Consider the following 15,869-nt stretch of genomic DNA (forward strand, 5'->3'; position numbering starts at 1 on the left):
ATGCCCCGCATAGGTTTCCCTTGGTGGCTGTCCTGAAGTCTTCTGCTAGACTCTGAGCTCCTTGGAGGCAAAGACCATGTCCTATTCGTCTTCATATTGTCAGTGCCTGGCACAGAGTAAAATATGCAATCAACGCTTGCTGAATGAATGGAAAGGACATTCCTGCCAAGTGGATATCCATCTTTTGCTTGAACATTTTTTGTGGTCAGACAGCATACAGTCCTTTAGATCTCACACCCCTAAACCTAGGAGTGGAGAATGAATTCAATTATGTGTAGAAACAATCCAGACTGGGCTCCAGTGATGTCAAAGACGAAGCATTTCCCCATAGTTATCCTCTGGGGTGGTTAGGATCCTGAGGTTGACATTTTAGTTCTCTTACCTCTGTCTGCAGAGTAATAGGAAGTCAGAGACAGGTAGCTTCCTTGCAGTAAGTTGCAGTTAGTGGCTGGGCTGGGCCAGAAAATACTTAAGAGGCACATTCACCATAAGCGGCTATGTCTTGGTAATAATTAGAGTGGGCAAACTAGTGTCCTTATCACTTGCTAATCCATACACAGTGTCATGGGGGAAGGAACCAAATGACAGAGGAAGAACCTGTCCGGCATCCTTATGTGTGTCTGGGCATGTGCACACATACACAGAAGAGCAATACCATCCCAATAGGACAGAGAAAGCTTACAGGGTTAGGAAGTTGAGGGTCATTTAGGCAAGCTCTATTTGAGGGCTATTCAAAGTCACAGGAGGAACAATTAAATCAATAAATAGGTAGTTTATTAATCATATTAATAACAATGATGGGTCAAAGAATCAGGAATTCAGCCAACCTGGCAAATATGGATGAAAATGAAAGGAGGCCCTTTTTTCCCCTCGCTCCCGCACCCTCATAGGTTTTTATATCAAACCATGTGAGAGTGACTCATACACACACCTATTATGAACCAGTACGGGAAATAATTTCAAGACCTTTGCTAGTGATGAAAGTGTAGGTTAAGCTCATTAAATCTTAGTGGTGATTATGTCAGCTGACCACAGTAAGCAGAGAATGTCTGGTTCAATTCTGACACCTATAGTCAAAGTTCAAGAAAGCCAGCTAAGATTTCAACTTAAGCAGTGAAGAAAAAAAAGGCAACACCCACATAAAAACAGACACAGTCTGTGGGTTCTGCCCTCACCTTTTCTTCACACTACAGTGTGAGAATCTACCACACACACACAGGTGGAAAGAAGCATTAGGGATATAAGGAAAGGACACAAGGCCAGGGGGTCTCCTGAGTTCCCTGGAATCATGGGCAAAGGGGAGTTAGGTGGCAAATATAAATAATGACCAACTCTATCAGAATCACTCAGTCAGCCTGGCTAACTGGAACTGTGATTTTCAAAACACAGCAGGAGGGGAGGAGAGAAAACTCTCAGGAAGCTGCAGATGCTTCTGCCCAAGTTAGTATTTCTACTTTCTCAGAGGATCTGGAATCAAACCACTACCCTAACCGGAGGCAACAGATTTTCTCCCCTCTATGCCACCACTTGTGGTGGTATTCCAGACAAGACTACACAGTTTTCAGGTTTTTTGCTTTTGTTTTTAAGCAAGGTTTAATTAAACTGCACGGCATCCAGAAGAAAGAAATGTACCAAAGAATCCAACCTGAGACCGGATTATACATTGTAGAAGGGGGTAAAGAAATCAATGCTAATTGGGAGAGGGAGTACTGTAATCAGAAACAACTCCAAAATAAATCATACAATAAATTATTTTTTAGAAGAAAAGAAACCAATCCACATGCAGACAAAGATGGACGCACACATACATACATACACTCTTCACACACGTCACTCTCGTCTTTTATTCAGTGTTGACGATGGATCCCATGCTGGTCGCCGTGGAAAAGGACAAGGGTTAGACGTGAGAAAAGAAGGCTCGGCCCCTCTGCCACCAGTGGAATGAGATCTAAGACAATTAGAGAGGGAACCCACTAAGTTGTCAGACAAGAGTAGAAAGAAGGAAACAGCAGTTATCAAGGAAGATTTTAATTGCTTCAAAGAGGGAGAGAGGAAGAAAGCACAGAAATCTAACACAAGTAAAGGCACAATGAATGTGGAGTTGAATGGAACCAAACCCTTCCTTCGGTTAAAATTATCCTTTTTTTTTTTGTATGTGTTTTGAAGGTGGTTGTAGTTTTGCTTCATTTTGCTTTTAAGAGACGAGTCTTGAAGGCAGAGTTGTAATGCCTCCCATTCCCTAAATTAGGGTGGCTCACAGAAAGCCACCTTGACCACGTACAGCCAGGGACTGAGATCCAACAGGGAAAGAAAGACTACAGCTGGAATGTGAGGAATCTGATTTGCAGTTGATTGTAGGTTGGGTTTCCAGAAGAACAGACAGCTCAGTGTAGTGCCATCAAAGGGCCTCAGATGCCCTCTACTCCACCCCCAGAGCTTTGCAGACGGGAAGGACCCTGGAGTCACACTTCACCCCCACTCCCATAAGCACTCAGCCTACAGATTATTTCAAGTGATCAGGAGAATTAAAACACACCCCAACCCTGAGTTGCTCTGTAGCAAGTCTATTTACAATTTTATCTCACCTCTCCCTGGAGGTAAATTTAGGTTTCAAGAGGGGAAGCTATGGGGTGAGGGGATGCCCCCAGGGCAATGGCCAGTGGCTAGTCTCCTTGCCTTTGCCAGTTCGGAGGGCTGGGATGAACTCTGGAGACAGAAGCCTCATGTCCGTTGGGTGGGATAGCCCTAGGTGCTCTCACTCTGCGGGCCCAGCTGGGAAAACGCTGGGCCTCTGCAGCTGGAGGAAACCCCCCTCCGATAGAGCAAACCACACCTGGAGCACCACAGCGCTACGATCCAGGTCTGGGGACCAGAGGAGAGGGGGAGAGGGGCATCTAGCTCATTTAAAAACCTGCAGACCACTGGCCTGCTTCCCAGAAAGGCCGGTAAGAAACAACTATGAAGTTTTTCCCACCCGAGAAAAACATCATAAAACCAAACCCACACAAGGGCTTTTAACACAGCTTCCTGATGCCTAGTTGGGCAATGTCTCTTCCTTCTGGGAAGGGATAAGGGGGTTAATGGGACTGGGCAACAGCCTCAACGTGAGACCACCCAATCTTCCACTGAAGAGATGACATTCCCACAAGCAGATAAAAAGAGCAGTTTAAAAGGTGAGAAGTTTTAGTGCTCTTGTAGCCAGCCCACCTCAAACCTATATTACAAGCTTTTTACAGCATACAAAATAGATCAATAACTATGAGGCTCACATTCCCATTCATCAATAGTAAATATACATGATAATAAATCTGTTATTAACACAGGGACCAAATAAGGTATAAGGCAAAGACATTTAAATAGGTACTGTGTCATCAACATGCTCTGAAGAAGAAAATCCATCGGACTAGATCTAGTCCCAGGCCTCTTTCCATGAGGCCAAGAAAATGAAAGTACAGTCGATACCCACGTGACACAGTCCAAATGCTGGGGAATATGAGGGGCATCAGGTCATACAGGAGGAAGATAGTAGCCCCAATGAAAAGCTGGGGTTTGGCTTTTAGGTGTGATGCTCATTTCGATGCTCTATGTTTGAGTAGTGAGGGGAAAAGAGATACGCTTTGATAACATCGTACAAAAGGCATCAACTCCCATTTCAAAAATAAATGGGAAGACTTCACAGTCCAAGTTCAGTAACTGGGGTCAGCATCTACCCTGGAACTCTGTTGCAGTATCAAGTCTTGTACTTTCTCCTTTTCCCTCCACTAGCATCCTCTAAGCTCCACTGGCTTCAGGATGCTGGGGGGATACTGCTGGGAGGTAACTGCTAACAGATTTGAAAACAAGAATGATAAATAAAGAATGATTAGAAAAAGCGTGGTCACAGACTTAATCATGGTTTGCCCCAACAGTCAATATGGTCCAGGGGATGGCAAAGGATCGCAGACCCCAGATAAATAACCCAAGTTGAGAGCTCTCTCATCTAGGACTGGGAAGACTTGGGTTTCACTGGGCACCATGTACAGATCCTTCGTCTGTGATCCAACAGATAGGAAAGGTCCCTAGGGCAGTTTAAGCCTGTGATGTATCTGATGAAAGCTCCTTTGCTCTCACTTCAAGCTTTGAGCAGCCTCTGCACTTGACAAGAGCTTTAGCAAACCAAACCAGCTGGATGTGGAGCCCAGGAGCTCCATCGTGCTGTTGGAGAAGGGGAAGTCCCTGTACCATGATCCAAGCTCAGTTCCTACCTAGATTGGGAACCTTCATTTTCTCTGTGCTCTTTAACTAGGACCTGGAAGACGAAACAACATACTGCTGGCTGCCAGGGAAGATCAACTGGACTGAGGCACACCGCACCAAAGTCCTTGTGCTTTTGGAAGAGGAATCTTTGACTACCCCCATAAGCTTACTCACCCTTCTCCACTCTGCTGTGTTAACCCCTGCAGTCTTGGGGTTGAGCAGTGCAGAAGGGAACAGGAAGAGCCTGCTCACTCAGATGGTCTATGAACTTCACAACGAGTGGGCCTTAGTTAAAGTCATTCACAGCCCGCAGAGCTGGTCCCTTCCACAAGGTGCTTCACCCTTCCCTTCTTCGTCATCCTGGAGCAGCCATCAGGGGCTGAAGTTTCTGAACAGGACTGACAGGGCCAGTGGCCTTCAGGGCCAAGCAGAGAAGACTGAGGCAGCCTCAAGGTCAAGGTTAAGGCCAAGTCCAAGGTCCTGTCTTCCTATCTCTCACTAGAGGTTTTGGGGGTTTCTGAATCCATAATGAATGAATGAAAGGGACTTTTCTCTTGAGGGGATAGGTGGTGAGAGGAGGAAAAACATCCCTCAGCCTCAGCACCTGAAGAAATGGAGCAGGGAGCCCCAGAGGGCTCACATGGCTCCTGGTCCCTGTGTCGCAGAGGAACTGACTAGCTCTAAAAGGACCCCCAGTTTACTTCACCCTCTCTTTTTATCAGATGTTTAGTTCAACTGATTAGTATTTAGTATTTATATCCAACCTACTTCTGGGTATGAGAGTGGAGTGGGGTGAGGGCAAAACCAAAATACCCCTAAAAATAAAGCAGACCCACTTCCTTGCCCATGCTCTAAACCTGACCTTTAAAACAGATCACTTCTCTGCAAACTCCTTTCCCATTTCACTAAAAATGCCCACCCCCAGAAGTCCTGGCCATGCCAGCCTCCTAAAATGATGAACTATAATATACCCACCAAGCTCCCCCCACAGTGGGTAGGAGAAGGTAGGAGTACCATTCTCCACCCTGCCCCAACAATGAGTTCATTCATCACAACAAGGCACCTTTCCCCAGAGGAAAGCAGGAGACATGGAATCTTTTTCCTCATCTGGCCAGCAGGGCTTGCAAGAGGAGGGATGGATGCAGGGTTTGAGACCCTACTGTCAATATAAAGAGTCCGGTCACCAAGTCCAGAGACGAGATGCATAGATGGAGGTGGCTGGGAGGACGCTTGGAGTCTCGAGGTTGGCTGCACTGGAGAAACACGTTAGGAGCTGTCATGCAGGTTTCAGGGAGAATGGAAGGGACCATCTGAGAAGAGGAGAGGGTCCATCCTTTTCCTGAGGAACAGGACCAAGCCAGGCTTCACCTGAGAATGGGTGGCAGAGGTGGGGCTCCACGGGCAGCTGAAAAAAATAAATAAAAGCCACATACGCAAGGTCACCCACCAGACCCTGAATAACCCAAACATTCCCAAAATGAGAGACAGACAGGCTCCTCAAGCTAACCTTTAAAATTTGGGACAAGGCTTCGTTGTCTTTTTAAGAAAATGCAGACAAGGAGAAGCAAATTTTAAGCTAAGAAAAGCACACACCAATTCTACAGCCTATGCAATTACGGAAGACCTTCCATGATTCTCTTCTCTCACCTCGGTTTGTTTTGCTGGGATATATTCTCTGAAAGTGTTTATATTCTTCTGGAGCAGGAAAGTCTTCTACTGGATGGAAAGAATACTTTGACTCAAAATCATCTGCAAAAGGAACAGAATATTAATTCATATCACCCTTCCTCGTGCTCCCACACACACCTCTGCCACTTCTGACCCTCCCCATACTAGTCTCCCAGGCTTCCTGATGTACCACGAGGGCCTGCCTTGCCCACTAAAGCAAGGTTCGTGAGGGCAGCAACAGCATTACTCTCTGCGCCTCGTATGCACAGAGTGTGTTCAAAGGCTCTTTACGTTAAGGAATGAGTCTTTGAACTGGTTCTTTAAATGTTTCCACCCCAAACCAGGCACATACCAGGAAAGGAGCCCAGCTGTTTGCATGGCAGGAGAAGGAAATATAGTTCTGTGTTTCGGTAACATAGTCATGTTAGAGACTATCACCATGGGAAACCAACTGAACTGAATCCACAAATTGGTAGAAATTAATCTAAAATGGGACTATATGCCACCAGCTAGTGAACAATCTGACCAGAAAATTCCCTCTTGGCCCGGGCTCCCCTCATTGAGCTCTGCAACACAGTCGGGATGGCCATGTCGTGGCTCCCGCTCCCACTTTCCATGACCCCTCTACAAGAAGGCTCGAATGGTCTACGGGTGTGGCTCGATCACATTCCAAAGGGCATATCCTCCAAGCAAAAATACTGGTCCACTTAACAGGAACAGACTAGAGCAGGGCCAGAGAAGAGTCAACCATTAAATAATCTACAGCGTTCAGGCTAAAAGGGACTGTGCAGATCCTTCCAGACTTCCTCAACAGAGGGTCTAACAATACCTGCTGGACAATCTTTACTTGGTGCTCCATCCCAGACCTAATGAATTAGAATCTCTTAGGTGGGGTCTAAGATTCATTTATAACCTTGGAAAAGTTAATCCGATACACTCTTGAGCTAGTCAGTCTCCTTGTTTCACAGATAAGGGAAGTGAGGTCCAAAAAAATGAAGTGACTTCTTCAAAGTAACACAACTAGTCAGTGGCTTTGGATTACTAGATAAAAGTTGTGTACACAGTGTTGTTTTGTTTTCAAAAGTCCAGAAAGGAGCTCTTCTTCCTAGGAGGATATGTAATTCCTGTCTCAATAATACTGAAGAGGATACAGCCTCTGACCTAAAAGCTAACCACAAATAATGAGCCTTGGGGAGCAAGAGATTGGCTTTAGAGTTAGCACAACACCTGCTGATTTTACTTCCATCTATTCCAAAGGAATCGTGCCTAGAATTTGCCTAAGGAAAGGGATGTCCATGGATGGGACCCAGAAGTCTGAGGGAAGGTCAGGAGAGGAACTGCAGTGAACAGAGGACACCAAGCGACCACTCCCACTCTGCAGCGGCAACTGGAATTAGTGAAGTCACCACAGGAACTACGAGACTAAAACAGCTAGCTACTCACCCAAGAAAGATCGGACAGTGGTAATAGAATCTCTGTGGCCATTCCTCAGGGGTGGTGGAGGCGGCGGCGGGGGCCCAGCTGGCGTCCTTGAGGGCGGAGGTGGGGGCCTTCCTCGGCTCAGGGGCTCTGACCCGTGCATTCGGTACGGTGGGGGGGGAGGCGGGGCATCCCTGGCACCATTTCGGATCATGGGTGGCGGGGGTGGAGGAGCTGCAATTAAAGTTCAAAGCAGTTAGGTTTGGATGTAGAGACGGTGATGGGCGGAGGGATTTGAGAGACATGGGCCAAAAGAGTGCTCGGTGCTCTCCCAAAGAACCAGACCCTGTGAACCACTGGGCAGCATGTTAAATATCATATTCACCCTCCCCTCATCCCTATTTCTTTAACAACATCACCATTCTTCTCGATACCAAAGTTCAGAATAAATTTATGACCCTTTTTCATTTCCCACGACAAGTCAGTCAAGAATTCCACTTATCCTTGATGATTTTTTTCTCTGTTTTTGCATGCCTTCCTCCACAATTCTAAGTCGGGGCTTTCTCATTTTTATCTTGTTCTACTGCAAAAAGCCTCTCAAATGTTTTCCTTGCTTCTAATCTCTTAGCCTTTCAATCCATTCTGCATACCACCAACTCACTAATCTCCCCAAAACACCAGCTCAAACTTTTCCAAGGGCTTTGCGTTTCCCATATCGTAAAGTTTCAAATCCTTAGCTTCCACACTGACTGGGTCTCACCCAATCATTTTCCTCTCTTACACAGTAACCCACCACATCAGTCAACCTGATCGCACCTTCTTTTCTTCCTTGATTCCTACACTGGATTAGGTACCACTCTTCTGTACTGCCTCTGTCGACTCTGTTTCTCTCTACCACTACTATGTTGTATTACACGTGCTTCTTCCCGAGTGTACTGTATATTTCTTAAAGTCAGAGCAGTGTCCATTCATCTGAGTTCCCAAGCTCAGCACATGGTAGGTCTTCAATCAATACGTGCTAAATAAACCAAATTACATATGCTTTGCTCTTGTGACTCTCCCACAATACTCAGAAATACCACCCCTCATCCCTTACTATCAAATCCTACTTTTCTTTAAGGTTCAACTGAAGTCCCATCTTCTCAAGGCTTTTCCAAAGCAATCCACTCTTATCTGATTCCCTCCTTTGCTCTCCCACAGCATTTACAGGCTATGTCACTTATTCTAACACTTAGTAGTACAGACTAAAATGAGTGATTTTCAAATTATGTATAATAATTTCATCTGCAGAAGTTATATATTTCCAATGATAGGCTCATGCTCAAAAAAAATTGGGAACACCTCTTTTGGAATTGCCTCCAAACCCAGGTTGTCAGACAGATCCATAAATATTGTCATATGATGGTCACTTCTCATTTCTGAGGTTGCACCACCAATAAAAAAATTCATACCTACATCTGACTCTGACTTTTGGCCATTTTCGAAAATCAAATTAACTCTTAAAAGACAAAATTAGCAAAAAAAAAAAAAAAAAAAGACAAAATGCCACCAAGCATAAGGTAATGTCAAAAGCATGTTGGGGGGGCTTCTCTGGTGGCGCAGTGGTTAAGAATCCGCCTGCCAATGCAGGGGACACGGGTTCGAGCCCTGGTCTGGGGAGAGATCCCACATGCCGCGGAGCAACTAAGCCCGGGTGCCACAGCTATGAGCCTGCGCTCTAGAGCCTGCGAGCCACAACTACTGAGCACACGTGCCACAACTACTGAAGTCTGCACGCCTAGAGCCTGTGCTCCACAACAAGAGAAGCCACTGCGATGAGAAGCCCGTGCACCGCAACGAAGAGTAGCCCTCGCTCGCTGCAACTAGAGAAAGCCCGCATGCAGCAACGAAGACCCAATGCAGCCAAAAATAAATAAATAAATAAAAAGCATGTTGGACATCACTGGAATAGGTTCGAATGTGTTTAAGTTAGATTATTTCTATGCTTTGCACTAACAATAATAGCAGCTACCATTTATTTGATATCCATCATGTTCCAGGCACTGTCCTGGGCACTTTTATGCATTAAATCTTTAAAAATTCTTGTAGCCACCACTGCACAAGTATGAGGCATTATCCCCATTTCACAAATGAGGAAACTGGGACTCAGGCTATTTGTCTAAGGTCACAGATCTAATAGACCCAGCATACGTCTGCTCTTCCATAGTAAGAAAACTGCTACACAATGCTTTTCACAACAACCTCAAGTATTAAATATCTCCCGAACAAATGTATAACCCAGTGAGATGGAAATGTGTCTTTTGGTACCTGGGCCATGTTACCAAACAGTACATGGAGACTACTCGGCTTAACAGACAACACTGTCTTAGTAATAAGAGTATATATCAATCCTCCTGAATTACTGTCAGAATTTCTATAGAGTAACCATAGTTAAGAATGAAACAGTAATGGGATGATTTTGTTTTTGTTTTTGTTTTTTTAAAATATTTATTTGGCCGCGCCGGGTCTTTAGTTGCGGCACGAGGGATCTTCGTTGTGGCGTGTGGGATCTTATAGTTGTGGCATGCGGGATCTAGTTCCCTGACCAGGGATAGAATCTGAGCCCCCTGCACTGGGAGCGTGGAGTCTTAACCGCTGGACTACCAGGGAAGTCCCTGGGATGATGCTTATAGACAAGAAGTCTGGCACTGTCGGCCCAGTAAATGTTAATTTTAGCTTCCCATAAAACACACTCAGAATGTCAACTCTCCCTCACTCTCCAAGGTCTGTGTAAGTATGGACGGGGCCATTAGAGGTCATAATTAAAGAGAAATCTCCTTAACTCCTCCCAGCAGATCTCCGAACCCTGTTTCCATTCCAAATCTGCCCAAACCGAAGCTCTTTCAGGTCATCCTCAAAATATTTCCCTAAGACTCAGATTTCTCAGGGCCCTGAGAGTCTGCATCTACTGCGAGGGCGGGGCCGGGGGGAGTAAGGTAGAGGGTCGGTCAAGCTCAAAAGGACGCCAGCTAGACTCTGAGCAGGAGGCAGTGATGAGGGCCAACCTGGATGGGCAAAACGGAGCAGGACCAAGAGCTACCTGCTTGGCTCCCTCAGCGCCCTCCCTCAGGGCCGGTCATCCGGACCAGATTCTGCCACCTCTAAGAAGTTTCTGAGCTCTTTGTCACATCCAGTTTTAAGACTTTCAAGTGACAGAGCCACAACCCAAGGACCCCAAGAAACAAGCAGTGTGCAAAAGAAACCTTGGGGTAGGAAAACTGACTTTTGTAATCCAAGATAAACCCATATTAAAGAAAGCATGATGTTATTTTTTTTTAATTGAAGTATAGTTGATTTACAATGTTGCGTTACTTTCTGCTGTACAGCAAAGTGATTCAGTTATACACATTCTTTTTTTATGTTGTTTTCCATTATGGTTTATCATAGAATATTGAATATAGTTCACTGTGCTATACAGTAGGACCTTGTTGTTTATTCATTCTATATATAATCACTTACATCTGCTAAACCCAACCTCCCACTCCATCCTCGATTCTTTTAAAAAGAAAAAAATTCCCTTAAAAAAATAGTGTTTTAGGGACTTCCCTGGTGGTCCAGTGGTTAAGACTCCGTGCTCCCAATGCAGGGGGACTGGGTTTGATCTCTGGTCAAGGAACTAGATCCCTCATGCCGCAACTAAGACCCGGCACAGCCAAAATAAAATAAATAAATAAATATATATATATTTTTTTAAATAGTGTTTTACTCCGCAAAGGAAAAATTCAGAAAACAAACCCTATGGACCAATAATAAGGGACTTTTTGGTCTCTGAGCACCCCAGGGAAGGCAAAAGACTACATACTCATTCAAATGTAAATAATTCATAAAGAAACAAAAGTAAATTATCCCATGTTATCACACCATATGATTTATTCATAGAGATAAGTCCATGAAAACTGCCTAGAAGTCCTTTGCATAAAACCACTAAATTCATCAGCACACCACAGTTTATAAAGCACTTTTACACATTCCTTTATTTATAACCACCTCTGAAAAGTCCTGTGAACACCATTTTACGGATGAGAAAACAAACTCAGAGTGATCTGCCCAATGTCACAAAACAAGTGGAGCCAATACTCGAAAGATCTCTGACTAAAATATCTCAATTTTTTTTCAGAGTGTCACTCTTAAGAACTGCTGCTCTGGTTACTGATACAGAAAGCAGGCTGAGGCCTATGTCAGGCCTCGAAGTTGGTGATGGCTAGTAGACAGAAGAACAAGGCTCATAACTTCACATTTTTCTAAAGAAATCACAAAAAAAGAACTGAGAAGTGGGAAGCAAGAAGTCTGCAGAGTGGTTGAGAATCTGCCTGCTAATGCAGGGGACACGGGTTCGAGCCCTGGTCTGGGAAGATCCCACATGCCACGGAGCAGCTGGGCCCGTGAGCCACAATTGCTGAGCCTGCGCGTCTGGAGCCTGTGCCCCGCAACGGGAGGGGCCGCGATGGAGAAAGGCCCGCGCACCGCGATGAAGAGTGGCCCCCGCTTGCCGCAACTGGAGAAAGCCCTCGCACGAACCGAAGACCCAATACAGACAAAAAATAAATAAATTAATTAAAAAAAAAAAAAAAAAAAGAAGTCTGCAGACATTTAAAACAACTCAGTTCAACCCACAGAAATTACATTTTTCTCCGCTTCTATTCCTGGTTGGCTTCAGAAAGATATGGGCTCTGCTCAGATAAAGGGTCATTTTTTAAAAAATCCCTAAGTTAAAAAAAATAATTTTTTTTTTTAACCTAAACTTTGTAGAGTCAAAGGTCACGTTAGGACTATATCCTTACGGGTAAAGCCAGGGAGATACAGGGTCGGCCACGTACCAGGTTCCTGTGTGACCGCCTGATGCTACTGCCAGCTCCTAGAATACAAGTCTCTGTACCTAATCAAGCAGCGGTACCAGTTAATGGGCCTTTAATACATGCTTCCTGATGACATACCTGCTTAACCGATGATCTCATCTATACCTGCAGGGACTGTTTAAAATCAAAGTTCAAAAGCCATCTGTGAAGGCTGCGGCTCAAAGCCCAATGAAACAAGAGAATACAGGAGCCAAAATCCCTGGGTCTGAGAAGGCCCCAGCACGGTCTCGTTCACTCTCCGCTTTCAGTCAGGCTATTTTGTAAGATGACACAACCTCTCCCACCTTTTTGAAGGTGCCTTAATCCCCTCCTTACCCAGTTCAGGACCATGGTCCCTTGTTACAAGCACTCCCTTACACACACCCTTAACTCCCTTGCCCTGCTCTCCATTACAGCCGCACATGCCTAAAACACACTAAACTGGTTAAATACAACTCTGCTCCAACTCCGTACCTGCAGAGGCACAGCTGAACACACACGGAGCTGATGAATCTCACTTGAAATGTGTGGCCCCTAAGCTCGAGCGGGCCTTCCGTGATGCTGGTCATCCTAGCACACTTCTCTCCTCCACGCATTCTCCTGCATGCCCAGATGTCCATTTTGTGCCCTCTTTCCTCTCTCCTCAAATCTCCCTCTATTTCCTGACCCTCATTCACAGCATATGTCCTTGCTTTCAATTTCACCCAGAATATAGAAGCAAAAAAAAAAAAAAATAGGGCTTCCCTAGTGGCGCAGTGGTTAAGAATCTGCCTGCCAATGCAGGGGACACGAGTTCGAGCCCTGGGCCGGGAAGATTCCACATGCTGCGGAGCAACTAAGCCCATGCGCCACAACTACTGAGCCTGCGCTCTAGAGCCCGTGAGCCACAACTACTGAGCCTGTGTGCCACAACTATTGAAGCCCACGTGCCTAGAGCCTGTGCTCCTCAACAAGAGAAGCCACCGCAATGAGAAGCCCACGCGCCGCAAGGAAGAGTAGACCCCGCTCCATGCAACTAGAGAAAGCCCACGCGCAGCAACGAAAACCCAACACAGCCATAAATAAATAAATTAATTAATTAATTTATTTATTTAAAAAAAAATTTAGAAGAAACTTCCCACATGCTCCTACCACTACACCCACCTACCTACTTGCTTCTTTGCCTATCTGCTCTGCCTTCACTCCTGTTACCACAAAGAACTGTGTTCTTATCTAAGGCCAACCCTTGACCTGTGGATCAGGTTCCATTCCTTCTTGCCTCCCCAAGGACACTATCCAGGCAATTTCCTCCTCTCTACTGGATCATTCCATCAGCGTACAAACAGATGCTGAAATATCTCCCGTCTTGGGTGGGGTGGGGCGGGGGGAACCAACCCTCAATCTCTCATCCTCCTCCAGCAACCATTCCACATACCTGTACCCCCCACTCCCCTTTACAGCAAACTCCCTAGAGTTTCTCTATTGCTATCTTCATCAAGTCCTCTCCTATTCCTGCATGCTTGAACCCACCCCAATTAGACTTTCACCCTCACGCTCCCTCCAGCACTCCACTGAAACTACTTAGAAGGGTAGTTTGGGGTCCCCAAAATGACTCCCACATTGCTGAGACCAATGTCATTCTCAGTCTTCAACTTCCCTGACCCACCTGCAGCACAGGCCACAGCTGCTCACTCACTCTATCCTGGACTTTCTCCATTACTCTCTTGGCATTCCTCCTTTCTTCCTCACTAGAGGCCCTTTCTCAGTTTCCTCTGCTCAGTACTCTTACCACTCTCACCTGTCATGTAGGAAGGCCTCAGGCTGCGGACCTCTCCTCTTCTCTATACTCACTCCCCAGGTGATCTCACCCCAGCATGTGGTTCTCAATATCCTTCAAATTTCTCTCTCTAGCCCAGACCACTCCCCTGAACTTCAGAGTCTGAGAGTCAATCGACAATTGGTTATTTCCTCTTGGATGTCTAACAGGCACCTCAAACTTGACATCCAAAACTGAACACCCACCTTCCCCCAAACCTGCTGTGATCCTATCCATCTACTCAGATTATTGCACTAGCCCCCTACGTGGTCTCCTTTGGCCCCTTTGTCCTCCTGCGGTGGGTTCTCAACAACAGAGCCAGTTGCCTTTTCAAAAGGTAAATCAAAGCTACTTCTGTGTTCCAACCCCCCGCCCCCCGCCAGTGGCTCCCCATCTCACACAGAGTAAAACCCAAAGTCTTCACAAGTCCTCCAATGTTCTCCCGCGGCATCTGGCTTTCTGACCTCCACGTCCTGCCACTCTTCCCCTCACGCATCCTGGTCTTGCCACAATGGTCTCCTTGCTGTCCCCAGTCTCAGGGTCTCTGCATTTGCTGCCCTCAATGCCTGCGTAGAGTATTCCCTCACTTTCTTCAGGTATTTGCCAAACTGTCACTTTATCAGTAAGGCCTTCCCTGACCCCACCCCTACCCTCACCCCTGTAATTTAAAATATTACCTCATCCCCACTCCAGTATATCCCATTCCCTTTCTCTGCTTTGTATTTCTCTAAAGCATCTATATACTATGTATTTACATATATATATATATATATTTTTTTTTTACTAATTTATTTGTTAACTGTCCAGGAGAACAGGATTTTTTGTCTTTTTTATTTACTGCTGTTTTCCTAACAACAGAGTCTGACACGTAAAAAGGCACTCAATGAACCTGTTGAATGAGTATTCACTTCAATCACTGAAGGAGAGCTTTGGGGAAAAGGGTGAAGAGGAAGGATGAACTCCATCTCAGTACAGTAGGCAAAATAAGGTGCTTCCAGGCACTTACCTGCTCCCCGACTGGGAGGGTCTCGGGCTGGGGGAGGTGGCCTATTACTCTGTAAAGAAGGGGAGGCTGAGGTGGGTGGAGGAGGCGCTAGGCCTCTGACAGGCCCTGGTGTCTTCCTATGCAAAGAATTGTGTCTCTGTGGCAGCTCAGGGGCTGACTCGTTAGTGGGACTGGAGGGCCCATTGGGGACCCCAGGCGGCTGGCGGTAAGGCGGCGGCGGAGGAGCTAGAGACTGGCCACTTGGTCCTGTTCTGGCATTCACAGGGGAAGGAGGCGGCTTGACTGGGGGTGGAGCAGGAGGTCCCTCTCGACCAAGGTGAAGCCTCTGTCCAGGTGTGGGCGGCAGGGGCTTCTCTCTGTTGTAGGCTGCGGCTTTGCTGCTGTGCACAGGCAGAGGTGTAGGGGGCGCGTTGGCACGCCGCCCCGGGGGAGGCGGAGGAGGGGCGGAGGAGCTGTGCTTCATGCCCGCACTGCTGGCGGTATTAGGCCGAGAGAGGTCCGGTAACGAGGGTCTCTGCGTCCGGGGCAGGTCTGGGAGTGAGGCTCGGCTGCCGTCTGTATCATCCTGAGGGCGCCCACTGGCTGTACACCCTGGAGGCCTTGGGGCAGCAGCTCGAGAACCGGCGACTTGTAGGGCTGGCTTACCAGCTAGGTTCTCTACAAATACACCAGACAGCACTGGGTCAACAGAGCTGGACCTATGTTGCTGAGTATCTCCACGTCACCCCGCCTCCTTAGTGCAACTTGCATGGCAGCAGGGCAAATAGCTGTACGATTCTGGGTTTTAACCTGGTTTCAGGCTCAGGGCCCATTAACAAATACTACTGATGCAAGCTGAATGCATTCTTATTTACCCTCAGCTTTTGCTTTA

The 15,869-nt window shown here is 46.4% G+C and overlaps 1 protein-coding gene across 6 annotated transcripts in view; it reads right to left on the reverse strand.

Moving 5' to 3' along the window:
* Positions 1 to 2,012: 2,012 nt before the first annotated feature.
* The window catches only part of WIPF2 (WAS/WASL interacting protein family member 2), a 42,894-nt gene continuing 29,037 nt past the window's right edge, over positions 2,013 to 15,869 (reverse strand). For all 6 annotated transcript variants that reach the window (XM_007177588.2, XM_057535960.1, XM_007177589.2 and 3 more), the window contains 4 exons: positions 14,999 to 15,655; positions 7,348 to 7,557; positions 5,884 to 5,985; positions 2,013 to 5,641 (listed from right to left, as the gene is read on the reverse strand). In XM_007177588.2, the coding sequence (XP_007177650.2) occupies positions 5,601 to 5,641; positions 5,884 to 5,985; positions 7,348 to 7,557; positions 14,999 to 15,655 (1,010 nt within the window). In that variant the 3' untranslated portion in view covers positions 2,013 to 5,600. The remainder of the gene's footprint in view (positions 5,642 to 5,883; positions 5,986 to 7,347; positions 7,558 to 14,998; positions 15,656 to 15,869) is intronic.

Source organism: Balaenoptera acutorostrata, chromosome 20, assembly GCF_949987535.1.
Source record: "Balaenoptera acutorostrata chromosome 20, mBalAcu1.1, whole genome shotgun sequence".
NCBI lineage: Eukaryota > Metazoa > Chordata > Mammalia > Artiodactyla > Balaenopteridae > Balaenoptera > Balaenoptera acutorostrata.